General features: G+C 40.0%; 1 protein-coding gene across 1 annotated transcript in view; it reads left to right on the top strand.

The window, feature by feature from the left end:
- Positions 1-15,167: 15,167 nt before the first annotated feature.
- si:dkeyp-72e1.9 (syntaxin-binding protein 4) overlaps positions 15,168-23,345 on the top strand; it is a 117,075-nt gene continuing 108,897 nt past the window's right edge. Inside the window, exon 1 of the mRNA XM_049560202.1 lies at positions 15,168-15,434. Coding sequence (XP_049416159.1) covers positions 15,370-15,434 — 65 coding nt within the window. The 5' untranslated portion in view covers positions 15,168-15,369. The remainder of the gene's footprint in view (positions 15,435-23,345) is intronic.

Genomic DNA, 23,345 nt, shown 5'->3' with positions numbered 1-23,345 from the left:
AAGATACAAATTTGGAATGGTTTATCGAAGAATGAAGGGTGCATGATGAAAGGATGAAGGTGGAGGGGTGAGGGGGTAAAGAGTGAGGGATGAATGGGTGAAGGTCAAGGGTTGAATGGATGAAGGACGAAGGGATGAGGATTGAAGAGTTGAGGGATGAAGGGATGAGGGTTGAGAGATGAATGGCTGAAGGGTCGAGGGTCGAATGGATGAGGGATGAAGGGATAAGAATTAAAGGGTTGTGGGATGAAGGGATGAGGGTTGAGAGATGATGGAATGAGGGTCAAGGTCGAATGGATGAGGGATGACTGTGTGTGCTCACTGATGAGGGTTGAAGGGATGAGGGTTGAGAGATGACGGAATGAGGGTCAAGGTCGAATGGATGAGGGATGACTGTGTGTGCTCACTGATGAGGGTTGAAGGGTTTGGTATGACAGTATGAGGGTCGATGGATCGTGGGTGAGTGCAATGACAGATGTGTTGGTCAAAGGCAGGAAGGGATCTGGGAAGTTGAGACTGAGGGGGAGTTGTCTCTTTGTGAGCTCGGTTTCAGATAGAGCCCCCAGTGGTTCCTGTATACAGAAAGGAGCAGAGAAAAAGATAGAAGAGGCAAGAAGGGATTGGGTGGGTGGGAAATGCATTGAGGAGAAAGAGAATGGATCAGATGTGCTTAAATATTTTGTGGTGGAAACAGGATGTAGGAGGTGTGGTCTTCGTTCCTGAACGCAGTTTTCTAAAACTATATATCTTTTATTTGTACTTTCATCCCATTCAGTTTCTTTCTTTATTTATGCTTTAGAGAGTAAAGCATTCCTGCACACTGCCAGCACTATGAGTCGACTGAAGATGCAACTTGTCAGTCATAGATCTTCGGCAAATTTGACGGCTGACAGTGCTCTGGGAATACATGAATGTTTTAGAATTTGACACATCTGTCTACATAACATTGCATTTGACTTGAATGGCGGTACATTTCATCATTCTGACAGTGTTTTGTCATGTCCTTTAACAGTGCTTAAAGTGTGCTATAGTAATTCCACTGATATGTTGTGTGTTGTGACAGCAAGTGCCTGCTGGGACAGAATCACAGAGATGAAGTAATGAGACTTTTTACAGAGTCAGAATATTGTCCAGAAGAGGGAGCTACATGCCCAGCTCCCTGTCTGCCTGTGCTCATTACAGTCAGACTCAGTATTACGCCAGTTCACTTGTAAGCCTATTTAGAGTATTTTGCAGCTGAGCTACATCGTCTTACCTCCAGGAGACTATAGATTTAAAATGACTTGATGAACTCAGAATTTCTGATGTGTTGATAGATAGTAAGCATTAAGCTCAATTAACGTCAAGGTGGCACCGAAATATTATGAACCTCAGTAGGATCACTACTGTCACGCCACAATATAGTACAGTATCTATACATACGTAATCACTGGTCAACTTCATTGGGAGAGACCAGTTTGCATCACAAATCTAAATTCATCACAGAGGTGATGTCATCTGAGTTCCTTTGCCAGTGACACTGCCAGTGATCTGCTGTGGACACAGCCACAACAGGAAAAAGGAGGATCTTGAGAAGTTCACTGGATATTTGGCAAAATGTGTAGCAGGACTTATTTCCTAAAGTGAAATAACATTGGCGATAAAGACAACAATATGAACTGTTTTATTGGTATCTAAGTGTCCAGTATCCAGTGTAGTTGCAGGAGTAAACCATGAAGAACTAAAGTTATGTTACTGAGCGCCAGTTGGAAAAAATGATACCAAATATAATTTTGTTTGCATACAAAAACTCTGCTGTGGTCAATAAAAAACTATTTGCAGTATGCAAAACATGCCGGTAGAAAATCTCAGACAGAGACACATCTAACTCTGTTGTTAAAATGGCATTAGGTGAAGAGTAAATTATGGCTTGTTTAGGATACGAAATTAAAAGTTTAGGACCTGCGACTTGACTTGGGACTTGAGTGCAAAGATTTGAGGATGACTTGTGACTTGCAAAACAATGACAAAAATGTAAAGAGAATCACAGATTTTTGTTTGTCTCAGATGGAAGTTAATAATTGTGAGGAAACAGGAAATAGTGAGACACATTAACAGTATGTATGTATATATATATATATATATATGGGAAACATAATAACATAATTTCAGTACTGTAAAATACTTCAAGGTACTGTATCTCAAACGCAAAAAAAACATATAATTTCTGTGTTATGTATCTTTGCTCCTCCAGCTGCTCCCTCAGAGTAGCCCTGTACAGGTGTGTGCTGATCACTACCATCTTTTGAGATGCCACAGACTGTGTGCCCACTGAGACAGTTTGTGGAGGGTCCTTTTGGCATCCTACATCCTGGAATTTGGCTGTAGTGGAGAGGTGTTGGGCACCAGGGCCTTGCTGTGTGGAAAATTAAGTATCTTAAACTGATATTGCACCAAATGACAACAGTCAACATTTAAAACGTTGACAACAGTGTTGTCACCTGTAAAATCAGCAGACCACACATATGTATTCAAATACACATAGACACACACAGACACACACACACACACACACACACACACACACACACAAACACCCCCCCCACACACACACACACACACACATCCATTCATCACATAAATACCTCACCAGCTGTGTAACTCAGACTAACTACGATGTTTATTAATACTGTAATATTGTGAACAGCTTCCATGTAACAGATCTCCAAGTAAAAAACACACTGCAGATGTACAATGTGTTTTTTACACACGATACGATTCACAATCAAGCTCTAAGTGCAGCCACACATTTTGACAAATAAATGCAGCTCTTAATTCGACCCCAGGTCTGATTGCTGTCATGTTGTTGGCTTATTGCTTGAGCTAGAATCAGTTAGCTGCTTAGATCGAGCATGATAAAAGTTGAAACTTTTTTCAATATGGACATGATACACATTGTCAGCTCTGTTAGATTTTACACAATTCTATCTTTCAGTTAATTTTACTGACACCACTCAGCTGGCTGTGTAAGTTAGTATACGCTGAGTAACATAATCATTATAAAACAATAACTTTGGTTAGCCAGTTAGCCAAGGTCTACAGCTATACTGCTATATAAAACACTAAAGGAAAGGGAAAACCCCCAAAAGCATAATAGGTCCTCTTTAAAAGCCGATTCCCGATTTAACTCTACGTGCGGCCACACATTTTGACAAATAAATGCAGGTCTTAAATCGACCCCAGGTCTGACTGCTGTCCTGTTGTCGACTAATCACTTGAGCTAGCAGCAGTTAGCTGCTGAGATCAGGCAACCTAGGCTGACCAAACGTCCTCTTTTGCCCGGACATGTCCACTTTTCACGTCCCGGGGTTGTTATAAACTGATGATCATGTCCAGTTTCTCGTGTGTTAGTGTGTGTGTTAGAGAGCGGCACGGGCCGCATATTTCTGTCCGAACCTGAACCAGGCCCGACATTATTTAATGACCAAAGCACTGAGTTTGTGTCACACAGTTGTTACAGTTACAGGCTATTTAACAGGCCGGGCGTGCGCCGTGGGTGCTCAGCAGAGAGGGAGACCTCCGTGTTTGAGACGGGAGTGGGAGGCGGGAGGTCCGACGCTTCCAGCGAGAGGAGAGGGAGAAATAAAACAAAATAAGATAAAATAGGAAAAACCTGTCTCCCTCTTTTATTTTATTTTCAGCGTATGGAGTTTAGTTAATTGATTACTTTCTTCTGGCTTCATCGATAAATACAACTGTGTATCATCCGCATAACAATGGGAATTTTATAGAGTGATTTCTAATGATGTTGCCTAAAGGAAGCATATATAGAATAAATAGGATTGGTCCAAGCACAGAACCTTGCGGAACTCCAAAACAAACTTTAGTACGTAAGGATGATTCATTATGAACGTCAACAAACTAAAAGCGATCAGATAAATAAGATTTAAACCAGCTTAGTGCAGAACCTTTTAGGCCAATTAAGTGTTCCAGTCTCTGTAGCAGAATTTGATGGTCAATAGTGACAAACGCCGCACTAAGATCTAATAAAACAAGTACAGAGACAAGTCCTTTGTCTGAAGCAATGAGAAGGTCATTTGTAATTTTAACTAGTGAACAATGTTCAGGTGTTGTCATGTAAATAACAGTGCCCAAGCAATAAACAGGACAGACAATAGGATTTTATTTATTTTTACAATACATTTTCACTGAAAGCTGACCGAATCCAACCCGAGCCCGAATACAATTTATAGCTACATTTTTGACCAAACCCGGCCCGACCCGTCGGGTACCGTCGGGCTCAGATCGCCACACTCTAGTGTGTGTATGTGTCCCCTATTGGGGCCTATCTGAATTTCTGTCTTTGAGATATTATTTTGTAATATAACTGAATTTTCTATCCATACATATAAATTTTAGATATATTAAAATTATAAGGCATCTTTGAGTACACTGCGAGTATCATTTAAGTAGGCTACGTCGTGGCCGGCCGAGTGTCCTCTTTTTTGGAAATCAAAATATGGTCACCCTAGGCAACACACATATAAATGTTGAATTTTTTGTCAATATGGACATGCTTAACATCGATAGCTCTGTTAGATTCTCCACAATTCAGTCATTCAGTTAATGTTACTGTGACCACCCAGCTGGCAGTGTAACCTAACTTAATGCCAAGTAGCAAAATCATTATAAAGCAGTAACTTTGGTTAGCCGAGGCCTACAGCTAATCACTGGGTGTACAGCCTAACTTTAGCTTCTACAGCCATCTTCTCCACAATCCAACACTTGGTAGTAGCTTCCTTGTTTTTTTAAACAACTTCATAACTCATAAAGTGGTGACTCTACTCCAAACTCCCCGCTCTGGAGCCAGACCTGGATGGGGGGGCTCGCCAACGAGCGTCTGGTGGCTGGGCCTTGGGACATGGAGCCCTGTCAAGCTAAGCCTGAATGTATGACATGGAGCTGCCACCCTGTGTGCCCACCACCCACAGGGACTGGTCAACATTTTTGAGCTACTACAAAAATGTTGCTGTGGTCACATAAATGTTATAAAAAATACATCTGCAGCATCAAGTGACATAAGCTGCATTTTGACTTGGTAAAGGGTGATCAGTGTGAGATGAGACTGTGTGTATGGCAATGGCTACAATAGTTTTAGGGTTAGTCAGTTGCTGAGGAGGTGCAGTTTGAAAGAGTGCCATCTTGGATTTGACTGGATTAGCTAGTCTCGGTTTCCTATAATAGCGGATGGAAGATCACAGCTCCCTGTCCTCAATCCTATCTGCAGCCATTACGAGTCAGATAGTCAGAGCAGTGATGCTTGGCCTGATGCTTGTTAACCTTGGAGCCTCACTGTGGGATTAAGGTAACAGAAGGATTGGAAAGCAGACACCCTGATGAGAAGCGTATGGGTGAATAGTTTAACTCACTCCAGCTTGTCAGGTTACAATGATTAATAGCACCAGACAAGCTTCCGACACAAGGTTTACTGGACGCTAAGCTGATGAAAATGATTGTGATTGAGCTGTGATACATGGCCTTCCCTGTGTATTACTTTACCATCAAGGAGTCATCAAGTGAAATAACATCAAAATAATAAGAGCATTGTTGACAAGTTTGGGAGGCTCTACTGCTCTCAGTGAGAGCACAGGTTTAATAGGCTTATAAAATCCATACAAAAGGATTGCTGCTGTGACAGTTACTTTTTTCTTAGGCTACTTCTGAGCTCCTGACATTTCCAGAGCCAGGGAACAAGTTGTGTTACTATGACAGCCATCAGTTGTCATGTCATAGGGTGACCATATTTTGATTTCCAAAAAAGAGGACACTCGGCTGGCCACGACATAGCCTACTTAAATGATACTCGCAGTTTACTCAAAGATGCCTTATAATTTTAATATATTTAAAATTTATATGTATGGATAGAAAATTCAGTTATATTACAAAATAATATCTCTCAAAGACAGAAATTCAGATAGGCCCCAATAGGGGACATATACACACACTAGAGTGTGGCGATCCGAGCCCGATGGCACCCGACGGGTCGGGCCGGGTTTGGTCAGAAATGTAGCTATAAATTGTAATCGGGCTCGGGTCGGATTAGGTCAGCTTTCAGTGAAAATGTAGTGTAAAAATAAATAAAATCCTATTGTCTGTCCTGGTTATTGCTTGGACACTGTTATTTACATGACAACACCTGAACATAACACACACAGACACACATTGGCTGTTTTTTTCTACCTCTCTCCTCGCTGGAAGTCTCGGACCTCCCACCGCCCGCCTCCGCCTTGATTAAATGCTGAAAATAAAAGAGGGAGACAGGTTTTTCCTATTTTATCTTATTTTGTTTTATTTCTCCCTCTCCTCTCGCTAGAAGCGTCGGACCTCCCGCCTCCCGCTCGCGTCTCAAACACGGAGGTCTCCCTCTCCGCAGCTGAGCACTCACGGCGCACGCCCGGCCTGTTAAATAGCCTGTAACCACTGTGTGACACAAACTCAGTGCTTTGGTCATTAAATAATGTCGGGCTCGGTTCGGGTTCGGACAAAAATATGCTGCCCGTGCCGTACTCTAACACACACACACAAACACACAGAAAACCAGACATTATCATCAGTTTATAAAAACCCCGGACAGGACGTGAAAAGTGGACATGTCCGGGCAAAAGAGGACGTTTGGTCAGCCTATCATGTCATTAACTCAATCAATTAATCAGCTATTTGTCACATGGAATTATAAAAAGTACAGCTCCAGTGAAATTTGATCCTATCAGCTCCTTTACCTTACATTGTACATTGTAATTTAGTTCTTATTTGTGTCTTCTGACATTGTTGGCTGCTGCTCTACAATTGTCCATGTTTCCAGATGGTTCTAGTTTCTGGCTTAGGAATTTTAATGGGGGAAATAGAGAGAATTCCTATAACTACAAAAAAAACCATAAAAACATGCAGTTCTGTCAGTTCAGTTTTAGGTCCTCTTTTATTTACCTTGTATATAAACAACCTGGATCAAAATGTGTCTGATGCAAAGGTTCATTTCTATGCAGATGACACAGTCATTTACTGTTGTGCATCTACTCTTGTCCTGGCCATTGAGCACCTACAAGATGCTTTTAATTTTATTCAGGATAACCTACTTCAGCTAAAGCTTGTTCTTAATGCTGAAAAGACAAAAATTATGATCTTCAGTAACTCAAAGTCTAGAGCACACATCCCTGCTGTGGTCACTCTGGATGGTAGGAGCATAGAGACTGTTAGTTCTTATTAATATTTGGGTATTTTAATTGATGACTCCCTCACTTTTAAAGCACATGTGCTTCAACTAGTGAAAAAACTGAGACTGAAATTGAGTTTCTACTTTCGTATTGTAAAAAAGCGACTTGCTGCTGCCACTTTATCTGTGCTCGACTACGATGATGTTTTGTACATGCATGCTTGTGCTCAGTGTCTTCATAAAATTGATACAGCTTATCATGTTGCCCTGAGATTTATAACTAATTGTAAAGTCCTGACTCATCATTGCGAGTTATATTTTAGGGTGGGATGGCCCTCTTTGGCCACCCGCAGGCTTCATCATTGCAATGCTATCATATACAAGGCAATTTTAGGTTTGCTTCCATCTTACCTATGTGTCCTTACCATGCCAAGGAGTACCGGACAATACTCCTTGTGCTTCCATGACCATTACTTACTTTCAGCCCCAAACGTCCGTACTGAGCTTGGGAAAAAGGCATTTGTTTATGCTGCCCCTACTGAATGGAGCAATCTTCAAAATGTCTGACAACTGGACTGCCTAGTTTCTCTAAATTAGTTGAAATCTAAACTTAAGGACTTAGAGGCAGCTTCTTTTAGCTATCAGTGCTCTTAATTCTGTGCAATAAACTAGTTTTTAAAATTGTTACTGATTTACTCTTTTTACTGTATGTACTCTTATGATGTTGTCCTTTTTATGTTGTGTCTGTAACTGTGTTTATTTTATGCTGCTGCCTGTCTTGGCCACATCTCACTTGAAAAAGAGGTTTTTAATCTCAATGGGACCTGGTTAAATAAAGGTTAAATAAAAATAAAATAAAATAAATCCCAACCCTGATAACAACACACTAAGTATTTTCATGTTTTTATAGGATTGATAGTTGTGGAGCTAAAAATTTTGTTCTACTGGATAATTTTAATGAAAATCAGTGCATTTATATTCAAGATAACTTGTGGTGGGCTGAACATTGGCTGAATATTGACAAGTCAGTGGCACCAAAACCTTTCAGAGTTATTTTCTGGTGACATGGCTGTAGTCAGGACTTCAGACACACTGCTCTCATGACAAAAAAGTGTACTATTTGGATATAAGTATTCAGTCATTAGGATATTTACTCAGTAAAATGTTCAGTTATATTGTTGATTGTTTAAAAGCCTTCCTTTCACTGTCAGCAGTAATACAGCTCTGGTGGAGAAATGCTGTGTCATATTTGTTCATCAAAAAGTTGTCAAAATCAAATATAATGAAAATAAAAACATACTGGAACCATTGTCCACCAAAAAGAAATCAAAATTTGCTAGTTTAGGCTAAATAAACCATTTATAACACATTGTGTTTGCTAAAGAAATGCATTATCATAAAGCTGAGAACAGAGGTATTTTTCTGATCTCATTAAAGTTGATCTTTATGAGAAACATGATATCCAATGGACAGCAACCTGGGTAAATAACATGTACATTTTTAGTTGTAGAATTTTAAGTCAGCCAGGCTGCTGAAACCCTCAACTTCTGATGACGTTTGCAAAGCAACTGTTTCTGAGCTGCAGCTCCGGGTTCTGATGCTCTGACAGTCTTTCTAAAGACAGTGAGATGGTAAACGGTCCACAGCAGGGATCAGCTGGGTACTTGACAGTGTCCTCAGAGGACACCCAGCAGGAAGCTGCCCTCCAGGGTGCCAGCTTGGTTAGAGAACGGGAAGAAGTTGCTGTAAGAGAAAAATCACATCCAGCATGTTTGTCTGGAATATATACTGTATAAGAACCGGGTTAGCAATCATGCTTAAAAAGTGACATGAAAGAACTTTACACAGTTTGACTGACAAGTGATCTCTGAAAACAGAGAGAAGACAGAGTGGTTTATTCTATTGCATGCTTTCTTTATGTACATGTGGGTATGATTTGGCACAAACAGTGTGGGACTGATTTACAGGACGCTTGAGACTGACCCATTGACTGACCTCCTGCACCTCAGCATTTCCTCAGTAGAACAGGTCAGTAAAAACACATTTTTTTTGGAGTGCACCCTGCCAATGATCTCTCCTGGTCCCTGAACACCACCCATCTGGCCAACAGATCTGCTGAAGCTTGCTGCAGGGCCCCTGTTGCTTCCAAATTCCCATCAAATACAGTCAACATAGCACACTGTAGATGGCAGGGTTGTTATTATTTTTGCACAGACACACAGAAGCCAACCTGTACTCCTCACTACCTGGCCTAAGGTTTTCTGTTGTTTGTGGTAAATTTTATGTAGAAATATGCACAATGTAAAATAAAATAATTTAGATTTTATGTTTTAGAACTAGATGATGACACAGAGCCCCTCTACAAAACAGGGCCACAAGATTATGACCAAGTTAATATTGTAATTATACTGTTGTGGTGAAAATAACAAAACAAATTTGCATTTAAACAAATTTCAAAAACCCAGCAGAAATACAGTAAACTCTGGTACCCCTGCAAGTCTTGGGTGCAGGGGCAATCACTTGCTTTTGCCCAGCACTGTCCACCCATTTCATAGACTGTTTGACATCCTGCTGCCTGGGTGAAGACACCATGGTAAAAAATGCAAAAGAAACAGAGAAACAGCTTCTTCCCTCAGGATAAAGAGGCTGCTGAGTACAGAACAGCCACCCTGCAGACCCACAAACAGTAATAAATATTTGCTTTTTTATGTCTGAATGAGAAAAAAATGTACTTGTTGACTGAGCATTTGTACTCAAGATCACAGTTCATAAATGCAAGCATTACTGGATTAACCTGTTTGGGGACACAAGCACAACCCTAAACCCTGCAACTCTCTGTGCACTACAGTATGTGCTCTGTGCTCTCTACTTCCCCCTTTGCACCTTCTCACTTCTTTTATGGTGCCTCAGCCTGGACAGTGCTCTCCAACATTGCAGTGCTGATTAAACTGGGCTTTTAAATAGCCTGATCCAAAGCTTTCTTTTTTAAATAATCTGACATGTAAAAAGCAATAAAGAAAATTTAGATTATGATCTAGATGATCATGAGGTATCTTTAGAATTATGACAATAAAATGGTTTGTATCAAAGAGGCATAACCTGTCACCCATGCTCATATCAATGGTAAAACCTTAAAAAAATCTTAAATACAAAGTGCAAAATAAAAAGTCATTAAGCAAAATATCTATGCACATATAGTTCACAAGCATTTACCAGTTCACAACCCCATGAGTGCAGTGCCCAATGAACTAAGAAAACATAAGCTGCGCCATGGCCCCTCTCCTGTTCTAGGCCCTGTGTGAATGTTCATAGTAAAAACAGTGTATTCCATTCACATCATACCTGCTGCTTAGGAGAGCAAGGACCCAAACACAAGCACAGCAGGTGGTGAAAGGTAAAAAACAGCCCACTGATCCACAATGATGTGAGTAGAGGAGGAAACAACATGGTGGAGCAGGTGGTGAAAGGTAAAAAACAGCCCACTGATCCACAATGATGTGAGTAGAGGAGGAAACAACATGGTGTGCATAAGAACGCACGGAGGGCTTTGATGGGAGGGCACGACACAGGTGAATCATTACCCTGTGGTAGTCCCAGAGACCCCTACAAATAAGTTAAAAGAGAGTTTGAGTATAAGCCTGATGTAGCACATGATGGCTTTCTCTACAAAGATAACTCTGTGTGTGTGTGTGTGTGTGTGTGTGTGTAATGTACTGACAATGTGTCACAGGTCGTCTAGCACATTCAACACTGAATGAGTCAGAGAGCACTCAGACACGTCTCACAGGTAGAACCGAATAAAAGGACACGATGAGCCCATGATGCTGCTGCACAAGTGTCAAATTAGAAACCAATTAAAAAACAAAAACGAAAAACAGACACACTGGTTAACACAGGTTAGATGCAGCTGAAGAACCGTCCCCGGAGCTTTTCCTCTAGTTCAGTGTTCAATGCAGCAGCTGTTAAACGGTCCCAGCATATTCACAACAACACCAAAACGGCTCGACTTGTTAATAATCATTAGGTAATGTTAGCTGTGTGATGCTAATAGTTAGCCCTGTCACCGTGTGTGTGTGTGTGTGTGTGTGTGGGGGGGGGGGGGGGCCGACTCGTCAACTGTCCCTGTGGGCTGGAGCTCACATTCCCGCAGCAGTCATCTGTTAGCCAATATTAATGGCTATAAGTGTGCATATAGCACAACAAACATCCCACCAGTTAAAAACAACAGCAGATTTGGTCTTTGCAAACTGAAATCATGTACTTCTTTTTTTATTTTTATCTTTATTTTGCATAAGGAGTGGGGAATTGAGATCCAATCCCAAGTGGTCACTTGAGCATGTGGAGATTCATTCTAATGCCAGGTGTAAACAGACAGACTGTGTTGTCCACCGGTGATCCTATCACCCAAGACACATGTAAATACCAGCTCTGAACAGGCTCAGTGTCCATCTGTCTGTCTTTCAGTCTGTATGTTTGTCCTTTGATTTTCTTGACAACCATTTATCTGATCCACTTCATACTTGGCAGGTGTATTGCCAAGTATCCATGGAAGTACAGCGTCGAGTGCAAGCTCGATCTGCATGATGTATTTATTACCTCCGCCAAGGAGGTTATGTTTTTGCCGGCGTTGGTCTGTTTGTTTGTCTGCAAAATAACTCAAAAAGTTCTCAATGGATTTTGATGAAATTTTCAGGAAAGGTTGATAAAGGGTCAAGGAACAGATGATAACATTTTGGTGGTATTCAGTTGAGGCGAAGTTGATAAAATAATAAAAAGTCAGGAAATCCGAGCTGCTTGGCGGAGGTCTGCACTCTCCGAGTGCTTTTCTAGTTAGTAGTGTGGTAGCGTTTTGAGAGGGGACCCCTATTAACTGTTACGCCACCAAACAGCCTGCTGGGTACAGCTCGCTCTCCATTGCTTCTACAGTACATTCAACAGGCTGGAGACATGGATGGATTACTAAATGGGCCTATTGGGCACAGGCTTGGGGGCCCCCTGGACTTCACTTACAAAATGTCAAATGTCAAATTAACATGTACCAACCAGGAGACTCAAAATGATCACAAAGAGACACAAAATATTTCCAAAAACGGGCATAATGACCACGAGGAGACATAAAACCACAAAGAGATGCATAAAAAGAGATGCAAAACCACAACAAAGTCTTTGTATCTTGCCTTTGCAAATCTGTGCCCAGGGGCCCATTGTCTCATAATCCACCTGGAGATGTTACATTGTTGCAAACTCTGAACGAAATATTTTGTTCCAGATCCAAGGAAGTGCAGTGTCGAGTGTTTGGTTGAGCAGTTCTTAAGATTGCCAGCAGCAACACAACCGGCCAAACAATCACCCCACTCCAAACAGACACGTCTTAAACCGGCACTGCATCAGTACATTAAAACACACAAAACAACAAGACAGTTGGAGACATGTAAAGCGGTTAGTACAATCTGACAATCATGTGTTTTGGTGTCTGAATTTCATCTGACTGCCTGTAGACTGTATGATTTCAGATTATGGCAGGCTGCTCTTGAATGCACCTACTCTGTTAGGTATGAGTGTTGGTGGAGGGTATGACAGACAGAAACTTTGTTGAACTTTTGGTAAACAAGCAATATTTGATCATTCAAAGATTCAAATTCTTCATTGAAGAAGGAGTAATGTGTTTGTAAGGTAGGTGACTGAACTTTTTAATCTGACGTATTAACCACAGTATCCCAATCCAAGTGACACTGTGAACAAGACAGCTACTGCTGGGCAAAAATTAACCAACAAAAACTCTGAACGACTCTTTTTAGTGTCCGCTATTTTTCTGATTTAGTCTGACGAATGTCTGAGTATTCATGAATCCCTGACTTTTCCCACTCGCCCAGTCACTGTTATCTGAGGTACTACTCATACTGCCTGCTACAGAGAGTGAACAAAATGCGATTAAATCAGCCTCTGCCAGCTGGAGCCAATGTGCTCCTCAGATGGTCGTCCGCGTTGTGCTTTAAGTTGTAATGTGGAAACAACATGGACGCTACAGAGAAGATGTGTTGTATTTTACAGCTCAGAGTGCTTAAACTGCACTTTGTTAACAAAGAGCAAGAAAACGGATCAAGTGAGCCATAAAATATGATCCGGAACTAATTTACAGATAATTGTGAGACCACATGAATGCAGCGCATGGCTGCAGAGATAACTGGGATGTCTGCTACCTGCCCCTCAAAGTATGACAGGTCCTTTGTCAGTGACATTTCTGTGACATTGTATTGAGCTTACATAGCCTATCAACATACAGGAGAGATACTGAGTCAATTCACTAAAATAAATATTTGTAATGTGTAAACATATACATGATGACTAATGTATTAAAGGTGATAGATATAGGATTCATACTTCCCGGTCAGTAGGTGTCGCACTCACACTTGCCCGCTCTCGCTCCACTCTTCAATTCTACAGGTTGCCGGGTTCATAAACGACAGACACTGGAGACAGTGATGTCAAGTGAAGAGTCTTTTGTGGTATAGTAATTAAAAAATAATAATAATAAATCATGAATCCTCTCTTGTGCGCTCTGTAACAATCTCCATAAAGCATTTTTAGCTCTACTCATCACTAATGCTAATGTAGGCTAATTAGTCAATTAGGATCCTTTGCCGTGGTGGACACATGAACTCCCTGATTCAACAATGTCCTGTATACACACAAAAACACGAAAGTGTTCTTGATATTAAAACGGCAATATGTTCCTCTGTTATAATTTCCCACCAATAATAATGATAATAATAATAATAATAAATGAAAGTTCAGCTGTACTAGATATTTGATATATTCAGTAGATTTACTTTTTTGACAACTCTACAACCAGATGAATCACAGTCCCAAAAACGCCGTTTCTAGAGAACTTGCTAAAATATCTGAAATTAACCATCATCCTTATTTTTTCTTAACATACAGTAGTTCATCTAGGTGCAGTATCATTACTAGTTCAGCTTTACTAGATATTAGATATATTACAACCCTGCTGCGTTAGCTAGCAAACATTAGCTTACCTGTCCAGAAGGAAAGCGGCAACCTCTGCGTGGCTTTTTAGCTCTTTTTCTGCCTTCAGCTGACACCAACGATCAAAAGCTGAACCGATGTTGATTCTGTTGAGCTGTTAGATGTGCATGTACTATAAAGGAGTGTTGCAGAAAAACTGACACCTATTGGCCAAAAAGCAAGGCAGTAATTATAACATATATATTTGGGGGGACACTGCACCCCCTCCAATATTTAAAGATGCTAAAAATGTTACCCCACACCCCAATATATTGATAGAGAACAGAAGGCGATCACGCACTGCTGTCCAAAATAATTGTTAGCATATGTAGGCTAATCATAATCATAAACTCCAACTAAACTCAACTAAAGTTAATGTCTTTGTTATGTTATATTTGTCAGATGGCCCATTCGAAGTCTTAGTAAAGTGTCAGTCCTAGACGACGTGCTGCATGTGCAATTTATGAAGACAGTAGTAGCTTTTGGTATAAAGTTGTGTTAACATAGCATAGTGTCCCCCAAGTGATGACTCCATGACTATGGCCTTGGCAGAAAGTACCTTAAAAGGTTCGAACGGTTTGATACATTTATAAGTATCAAGTCAAATGAACCTAAACTGTGGAAAGAATCGCTCCTCCCATCACTAACAACTATTACAACTACTAGAATATCACTCTGTTAAATCAGGTGACTGTCTATTAGAAGTCTTCCAAGCAGGTGGACTACTTATCCCGCGGATCTCGTATGGACTGTTTTTCTTAATTGGTCCTTGAATGCAGCAGCACTGATCCATAGGGGTCAAATCCACCGTGTGTCCTCAGCACACCAGGATCTGTCAGAACTGTGCTGCGGCTCAAGGGACACTGAAATTTTGTCAAACAGATGGATAAAGGTCAGTCAGCAGGAAAAAGCCCACGTGTCGTCAGATTAGAATCGGGCCGACAGAGCGTCCCGTTACCGGCGAGCAGTGTCCGTCTCATTGATTTGAAGGGGGATGAATGCTGACACATCCACGCCGTCAGCGAAGGCACGCGGGTTGACGAGCTGAGGAGCGGGCAGAGGGATGCGTTTGTGGGACGGGGGCACTTAGTTTCTGCTGTGAAACTCCGTACCGGCAGCGTGGGGGCTGAACACCTGGACCACCTTTGGATAATATGTCTCTGCTGAAACAGCGGGGGAGAGAGCTTGAGCGTTTCGATGGACTGTCGCTCATTTACTGGTACGTGAAAATGCACAAGTTTGGGTTCAAGCCCCGAGTCGCTCAGGGAAGAGAGGATGCGAGACATAACTTAATTACTAATCTGGCAAATTCTGTGTTTCATCCAGATCAATAATATTCCCCTGATAGATTCGGCACACAAAACCAAGAAGTACTAGGCTACTTCTAAGAAAATGTGGCTCACTTATTCCTCCCACCACCGGTGTACACACAAGCGATAAAAATTAGTTGATATATTAAATCAAAGTGACGTTTTCGTCATAGGTAGGCTATAGGGTACACAGTCCGGTATATGCACGGAATTTGCCAGATGAGCATTTTAATTCATAATGTTCAGTATTCTCAGTGTTGCCTAGAAATATGTGAAGCCCAACTTTTTGTTTTTAAAAATTGTAATTTTTAAATTATTTTCACCTGATAGGGAATGAGTGTGTGTGTGTGTGTGTTGGTGTTAGTGGGGATGGCATACAAAAATGGTGTTGAAGTGTTATTTCTTTGTCTAATTTGAAACTTATTTTAATTTTTCACCACAAAATATAAAAATAATAGTATTTCAAAATTAAAGGGAAACTGTTATTTTGGCAAAACGCTAAACCCTGTAGATGAAGCAAATTCATAATTACCACTAACAATGCATCACGTGCAGTTAGTATTTAAGTATTTAAGTTTGATAAAGCCTCTTTAAGGTAACTCCCAGTGGCATTTTTAAACAGCATCGTCAAAATAAAGCAACATTAAGCACTACCAATGACTGATTTGAGCTATTATACAGTTTGTCACACACCGTATGTAAACACAATGTTTAGAGCTAAATAGGAAATACATATGGCATCTATAAAGCAACAGTTAAATCAGTTCAGAAGAACAATATTTGAGTTTTCCAAATAAAGATAGATTAAAAAACATGAAATGTGAATGATGTCATGGGAAAGTAGGGCAGTTTAGGGGAGTTCAGTTTGTTCCTGTGATTTGGCCTGGGGGGAGGAGTCAGTCAGCTAAAAGTAGGTGCTGAGTGGGCTGTTGATGCTGGGTCAGCTGGGAGCGCTTAAAGGCAAGCTGAAGGGAGGTGATGTGACACTGCTGGGTGCCCCTCTTTCTGAATGACACCCACATATTGCCAGCCATCTCTCCCACAAACAGAACCAGATCCCAAAGTTTCCCTCATGATTCTCTCCTCCCAGAAGTTACCCGAACTCTGGGACTACTTTCTGATTTACGTCTCAGGAGCCCTAGAGTTTAATCCTGACAGCAAAGACATAGACCTGGGACTGTTTCCTCTCAGGATGAATCCCACCATAAAGACCAGGTAGGTGTGACACAGGGAGGGTCAGACGCAGCGGTGAGGAGGGATGCTTAATAATCTGCTGAGAAAGTGCTGCTTTAAACGGCTGCCAGTACAGAGGTCAGTTTGTCTGGGTTGCTTGAAAAAAGGCAGTGAGGAGTAAGTAAACCTGCACTTATACATGAAATTGATGGACTTCACTGCTGAAGTTCTGCAATATTAAGAAAACAGGAGTGATGTGAGATTGTACGGTCTTTAAAGTTGTGCTATTTTGCAGCAATATCAGAACCTGGTGTGTTAAATTTGTACCATTGACAATATATACATTTGTGCTTTGTGTTTAGTAATCCTGTAGTACATAAAAAGATTGGCTTGATTTATGATTTACTCATAACAAACTTTATACACAGTAAGTTACTGTGTAATACTCTGATAATACTTTTAATGATGTGTTCTTGAGTAACATCTGAATTGTCTGTGTTTAAGGTCAGCAAACTCCATTTCATATGTAAATGTGACTCTGGTAACTCAGGTGTTGGCAGAAAAGAAGTAATTGGGTGGAATGAGAATGATTCATGGTCATCCTGACCTATTTCTGAATTTTTATTAATGCGCTGCATAACAATGCATTGCCTGACCCGTGGTTGGATAATATGTCACTCAAACTGAAAACCATAGTTGAATAAATTTGTGAGTGGTTGTTTGGCAGCAGCCATAGTCATATAAAACCACAATGACTCATGATTTGTCATAAACAACACAAGAGACAAATATGAAATTAAGAGCATTGCACTGTTCAGTATTGAAGGTTCGGACTTTCTTGAAGGGTACCTTTTGTATTTTCCAACCTGGACCCCTTTATCCCATGTTTTTGTGTGTAAGTGACTAATGGGAACAACAGTATTTGACACTGGTAAATCTATGTCCTCTAAAAGTGCTTGTTTTTGCCAATGACAGACTCAGATTGTTAAGTGTCTGACAACATTATAGAAATGATCTGTGGGGAGGTTGCCCTTTTTGTTGAAGATCTTTTTTGTTTAATTAGAAACAGCCTTGGAATAACCATCACCAAACCAACCAGGCTCCATTTAAAGAAACAGTTATTTTAGCATGTATATATAATTTCACATCTAACTGGGTGAATTAAGAGTTTATTTCAACCAAAGCAGAGGTAGTGATTGTTGGAACAGTGGAGAGTGAGTTTTATTTTGCTTCCTTGAATGAAGTGTGTTTTACAATGATGGAATACTGTTGATTTAAATAGAGTCGGATGTGTTTGGTGAGGATCTTACTCTTACTCTTTGACAAAGAGGTCAGTCTCTATAAGCATGAAAGCAGTCTGAGCCTGTCAGTGGCAAAAACAAACATTTTCAGTGGATGTACATCATCAGTGCTCAATTGCTCACAGGGATTACACTGTCTGTTTGATGGCTGCTGGCTACAGCCGTCTCTCCTGATACTGGACCAGTTTCAGAAATTATTGCTCTCAGTAATCACTTAAACACAAATCATGCAGGGTCCAGATAAAAAACAAAAAACAAAGTTACCCTTGACATAATTATCATGGGAAGGTGTGAAGTGAGACATCATATCTGGTACTGAAGCCATATATAATATGAAGCAGTGAACGTTCTGTTGAGGGTGTGGTGTGATGCTTGTGATGTTGTTTGATAATTAGAAAAAGTGTTAACAGCTGTAGTTTGGTCCATTGTTGCCTTTTTGGCTTTGTTTCTTGTTCACACTGACTTATTACAAATGAACCAAGCGATATAAACGCACAGTCATATGGACTGACAGGTAACTCATTTATTGGACAGTTTTGGTGATGTCATCCTTTATCATCAGTATTACATACATCAAATTGCTGTGACTGATACTGAACCTGATGTGTTCAGTGTCACAAGAGCTCATGAAGAAAACTGATTACAAGCATCAGTTGAGACCAGACCTCATCTGTCCTCAGGCTGAATTGGTATAAAGAGAGCGAAACAGAGGTGTTGGCACTGTAATAAACCAGGGACGACAGTTTCTGTGTAGCCACTACATTTCACTTTAATAAGGAACTGTTAAAGCACACACACCATCAGCTGTGTCCATCAGGACAACAACAACTGATCCTGCGTGATTATATAGATCAGATTTATATATTGCTTGGAAGATATGATCTGTAAATTATGATAGCTTTTTAATTCATGCTAAAGTCACATTCCTACTACGACACAGTCCTGCAGTTGGTCTGCTTTGATTTTACACCAGTGAACCGCATTTTTAATTTGACTCGGAACAAAACGCTCCAAGCTCAGCTGAACTTGTTTCAAAGAGCCTTGAGTATCAGTATAAGTATAAGTTTTAAGTACTGTATATTACCCATTCTTGAGAATTGGGACAAATCATGTCCTACCAAGAAAATAAAAAAATAAGTTTATAATTTCTCAACACATGAATTCCATTTTTGGGATGAAACATAATTTTTTAAAGGTTTTATCTATATAAAATATAATTTTTAAAAAATTTCTAAACATGCCCTGTGCCAGGAATCACCCTAGTCCCAGACAAGAATTCCAACTTCAATGAAAAAATGTGTTAAAAGCCTTCAAAATGTAAAACTAACAGTACTTACTGATAACATCATCATAAAAATGTGCTGTTATAAACATCTTTGATTTAAAATATGTTTAATGAAAATGTTGGCCCTTTAAAGATGTGTCACAGATTTTTGTCCCATTTCTCAAAAATGAGTAAAATATATGGTTATAAGAAGATCATTTAACAGGAATCTTCAGAAGAACTAGCTTCACTAACATTTAAATGGAAGTTAAAACCTAATCTATTTGACAGGTATAAAGGTAAGAAAACACTCAGAAAATAGTCCAAATTGAGCACAACTGAAGATATATAAGGTTAAACTTTGTCCAAAATAATATTACGTATAACATGAGAACCATTTGAAATCGCTAATCACAGTTTTTCATCACTAAATCATATTTTAAATGCAGCTGAAATGTGTGGCACTTTGCACTGTGCATTATGAACTTTACACATTATCCTACGAAACATGACAACAACTCCCTAAATAAAAGTTAATAAAAATGTGCCTGATGGGGCGTCGGTAGCGTAGTGGATAGTGTCGGCGCCCCATGTACAGAGGTATTGCCTCGCTGCAGCGGCTGTGGGTTCGAATCTGGCTCGCGGCCCTTTGCTGCATGTCAGTCCCCACTCTCTCTCTGTCTCCCCATTTCACCCTCTGTCCTGTCAATAAAGGCAAAAAAAAGCCAATAAAAATAATCTTTAAAAAAAAAAATGTGCCTGATTATGACAACAACATTTACTGGATGAATGCAATTGCATAAAATAATAATTGTAATAATAAGTTAATCAACCAGTATTTCTGGTGCTGTCTAGCTATAGTAGCAAGGTTTATTTGACTAGTCAACTAATTGTCCTTTTCTCTGTCATTTACACTGGTGTTGATCTGAGGTATTATAAAACAGATATGAGAGTTTGGCCACTGTCTTGTCATTAGGCCTCATGCAGCAATATTCTCTTATAATTTCTCTAAATTGTCTCTCAGAAAAGGCTGTAAAAAACATGCCATTTTCTAGAGTGTTTTTCTGACCTTGCAGGAAAATCAAAAAACAGAAAACAGTTAGCAAAACATTTCTGATGCTGTAAATGTCACAGCAGCAGTATATATACGTATATATATATATATATATATATATATATACGTGTGTGTGTGTGTGGGTGTGTATATATATATATATATACACACACACACATATATCAGATACCGCACTGTTAAAATACTCTGTTACTAGTAAAAGTACTGCATTAAAATAAAATTGTAAAATGTAAGAAATGCAGAAAAAAATATAAACAAATATGATTTATGAAAACAATTTGAATAATGAAAGCAAGTTCTCACATTTGAAGCTTTGATGCGTTTTAGATGCACTTGTATATTTTCATATGGTTTGTGTGCAAAACTCTTATTTTATAAAGCAACTAGTAACTTAAAGTTACAATCTGTAATTTATGTGGTTGTTTATTAGCAAATATCAACTATTGCTTTCATAACTAAAGTGTAATGCAATTCACATACAAATGGAAGCTTTCTTATAGGCTTAGAATGATTTCTCTATTAAATACACAGGCAGGGCGCGGTCTGCTGGAGGCTGCCTTCGTGCGTCGCCATATTTGAATACAGTGGCCGAAATGGATATACGCGCTTCACCTTTGGCGTTTACCTAGAACTTGCCGTCACTGGAGACAGAGAAGGTGAAGATCAATCCGGGGCGCTTCTGCGTGAACCTGCTTTGTACTTTTATGATTCTGTCGCTCTTTAAATGGAGGACTACACATATGTTTTGCCCCGTACGAGGGAAACCACGCCACCAAATAAAAGAAAATGATCAGATAAGCGAGGACGGGACAAAACGCGAGTGAATATCGGCGTTGCTTATTCCAGATGGAAAGAACTCCTGAAGGAGAAGGATTTCACAAGGGATGCGGAGGTTGCCTGCTTTCTGCTAGACAGGTAATTCAATCTGATATTTTAAAATCATTTTGGCTTCATGTTTGCAACTACTTTTCCCTCTTGTCTAAGTTCAAGTGACTGCTACGTTTAGTTGCTAACGTTATCCTAGCCTTGGCTAACGTTATCCCAGAGCTACAGCTAAATGATTAGCCTAGCCTACAGCCTAATCTGTTGATTCCTCTCGCGCTGCTGCGTAGGCTGCCACCCTCTCCTCCTCCTCTTCCCTCTGGGTAGCCGAGACACACCTCTTCACCTGGCTGTTCCTGCACCGCCTCTACCCCCTCGCCCTTCCTCTCCCTGGTCTTCCTCCTCTCCCTCTCCCTCTCCCTCATCTCCCTGTGTCCTGTAGAATAATGCTCTGGAGACGCATATATTATAATCGTACCAACCTATATTTGCCGCACTGTGCCGTGACTATCACATAAAACGTGTTATTTTAGCATTACTGTGCTAATGCTCGTGTTACCAAAACAATTAGAAATAAAACACTCCTAACATATATCTCACAGATAACCTATATCTCACTGGTGAGCTATAACATATCGTAACATTGTTTAGATTCCTGAATAAATATTCACCTCGTTGCTAGATACTCCTAAAAAACTCGAAAAACTCTGCTGTCTGCGCAAGGCTTTTTGTCCTACGAAGCCACCGTCACTTACCTGACGGGAGGGGTGAGTGAGTGAGCGTGAGTGAGCGCTGCAATCTAGAATTTGACCGCTGATGTCACTGTTACTCACCATTTTTACACACTGAGGCTTTAAGTTATTAAATACGTAGTTGTAGTGATGCAAAAGGTACAGTATTTACTGCTGAAGTGTAGTGCAGTAGATGCTGCATGAGATGAAAATAGACTCAAAGCATAAGTACCTTAGATTTGTACTTTAGTGCGGTAGTTGAGTAAATGTACTTAGTTACATTCCAGCACTGGATGCACAGTATGCGAAATGACAGTAATTGGGATCAATGGACCATCTATAGCAGTATTCCTTTAATAGTCCAATCATTGCAATTACTGTAAAACATGCTGTAAAACCTCAATTAAAAGCCTAGTCCAAATTAAATGCTCAGTGTCTTTTACTAGCCTGGTGTGGCTACACTTTTTGACATATAAATGCCTGTCTCAATCAGACACCTGGTCTGGTTGCCAAGCTGTTCATTTTTATGGAAGTTCTTAAGATGTATAAAACCGGGTTGTTGGCTACTTCAAATTATGTGTCCATTCCTTGATTACCCTCTAAGTTATCGTATTACTTTACTGTAAGGCTCCTCAGATCAAAAGAATCAAAAGGGTTTTTCATAAAAATTAATCCAAGTTGCAAGTATTGTTTTAACAGGATAAAGTGGTGTTGTGTCAGTGTGCCGGGTGCCGCAATCCTTGAGTGCTGTAGCTTTCTCTCTGATTTGCTGTCTGTCAAAGCTAGATCAAATGAATGGTTCATAATTGATATATTATCTGAAGCCTAATTTTTATACAATTAATATTTATACTGGTTTAAATAAACAATTTGATTGATGACCAAACAATAGCCTGGGCTTTTAATTAACATTTCACGGTAATAATTTATATTTGATGATATTCCTGCATGTTTATGTTCCTCATATTTAAAACTTACTTTTCCTCATGTTGGACAAACAACTTGTGGAGTGTGACGAGATTTTTTTGTCTTATCTCTATGAGTGTTCTTGACCTCTCCAAATTTTCTCTTACCAAAAAGAAAAGCAAATATAAGGAAACACTGGTAAATCCTAGAGATCAGTGGGTATTAATAAATATAACACATCGTGGATATGAGCAAAAATAAGAGAAACATTGTTTGTATATCACTTCTAGGATGTGGCCCAGTGTGTCACTGGCCAACTCTCAGGTACCATGTTGAATTCTTTATCAGTGACATAAGGACTGCATATCATAGTAAATGGTGCCTCTTGATGTTAAGCAAATTTTACATGTCTGTTCTGTTATGCAGATACTTAAATTCATTCAGTGTTCAGAGACATTTGAACAGAGATACATGGAGCATGAATCACACACTGCAGCTGCCAACACAGATCAAACAGGATGTTGAGACAGTGAGACAGATGGTGCGCT

The sequence above is a fragment of the Epinephelus fuscoguttatus genome, linkage group LG19 (assembly GCF_011397635.1).
Source record: "Epinephelus fuscoguttatus linkage group LG19, E.fuscoguttatus.final_Chr_v1".
NCBI lineage: Eukaryota > Metazoa > Chordata > Actinopteri > Perciformes > Serranidae > Epinephelus > Epinephelus fuscoguttatus.
This window is presented reverse-complemented; position numbering and strand designations above follow the sequence as displayed.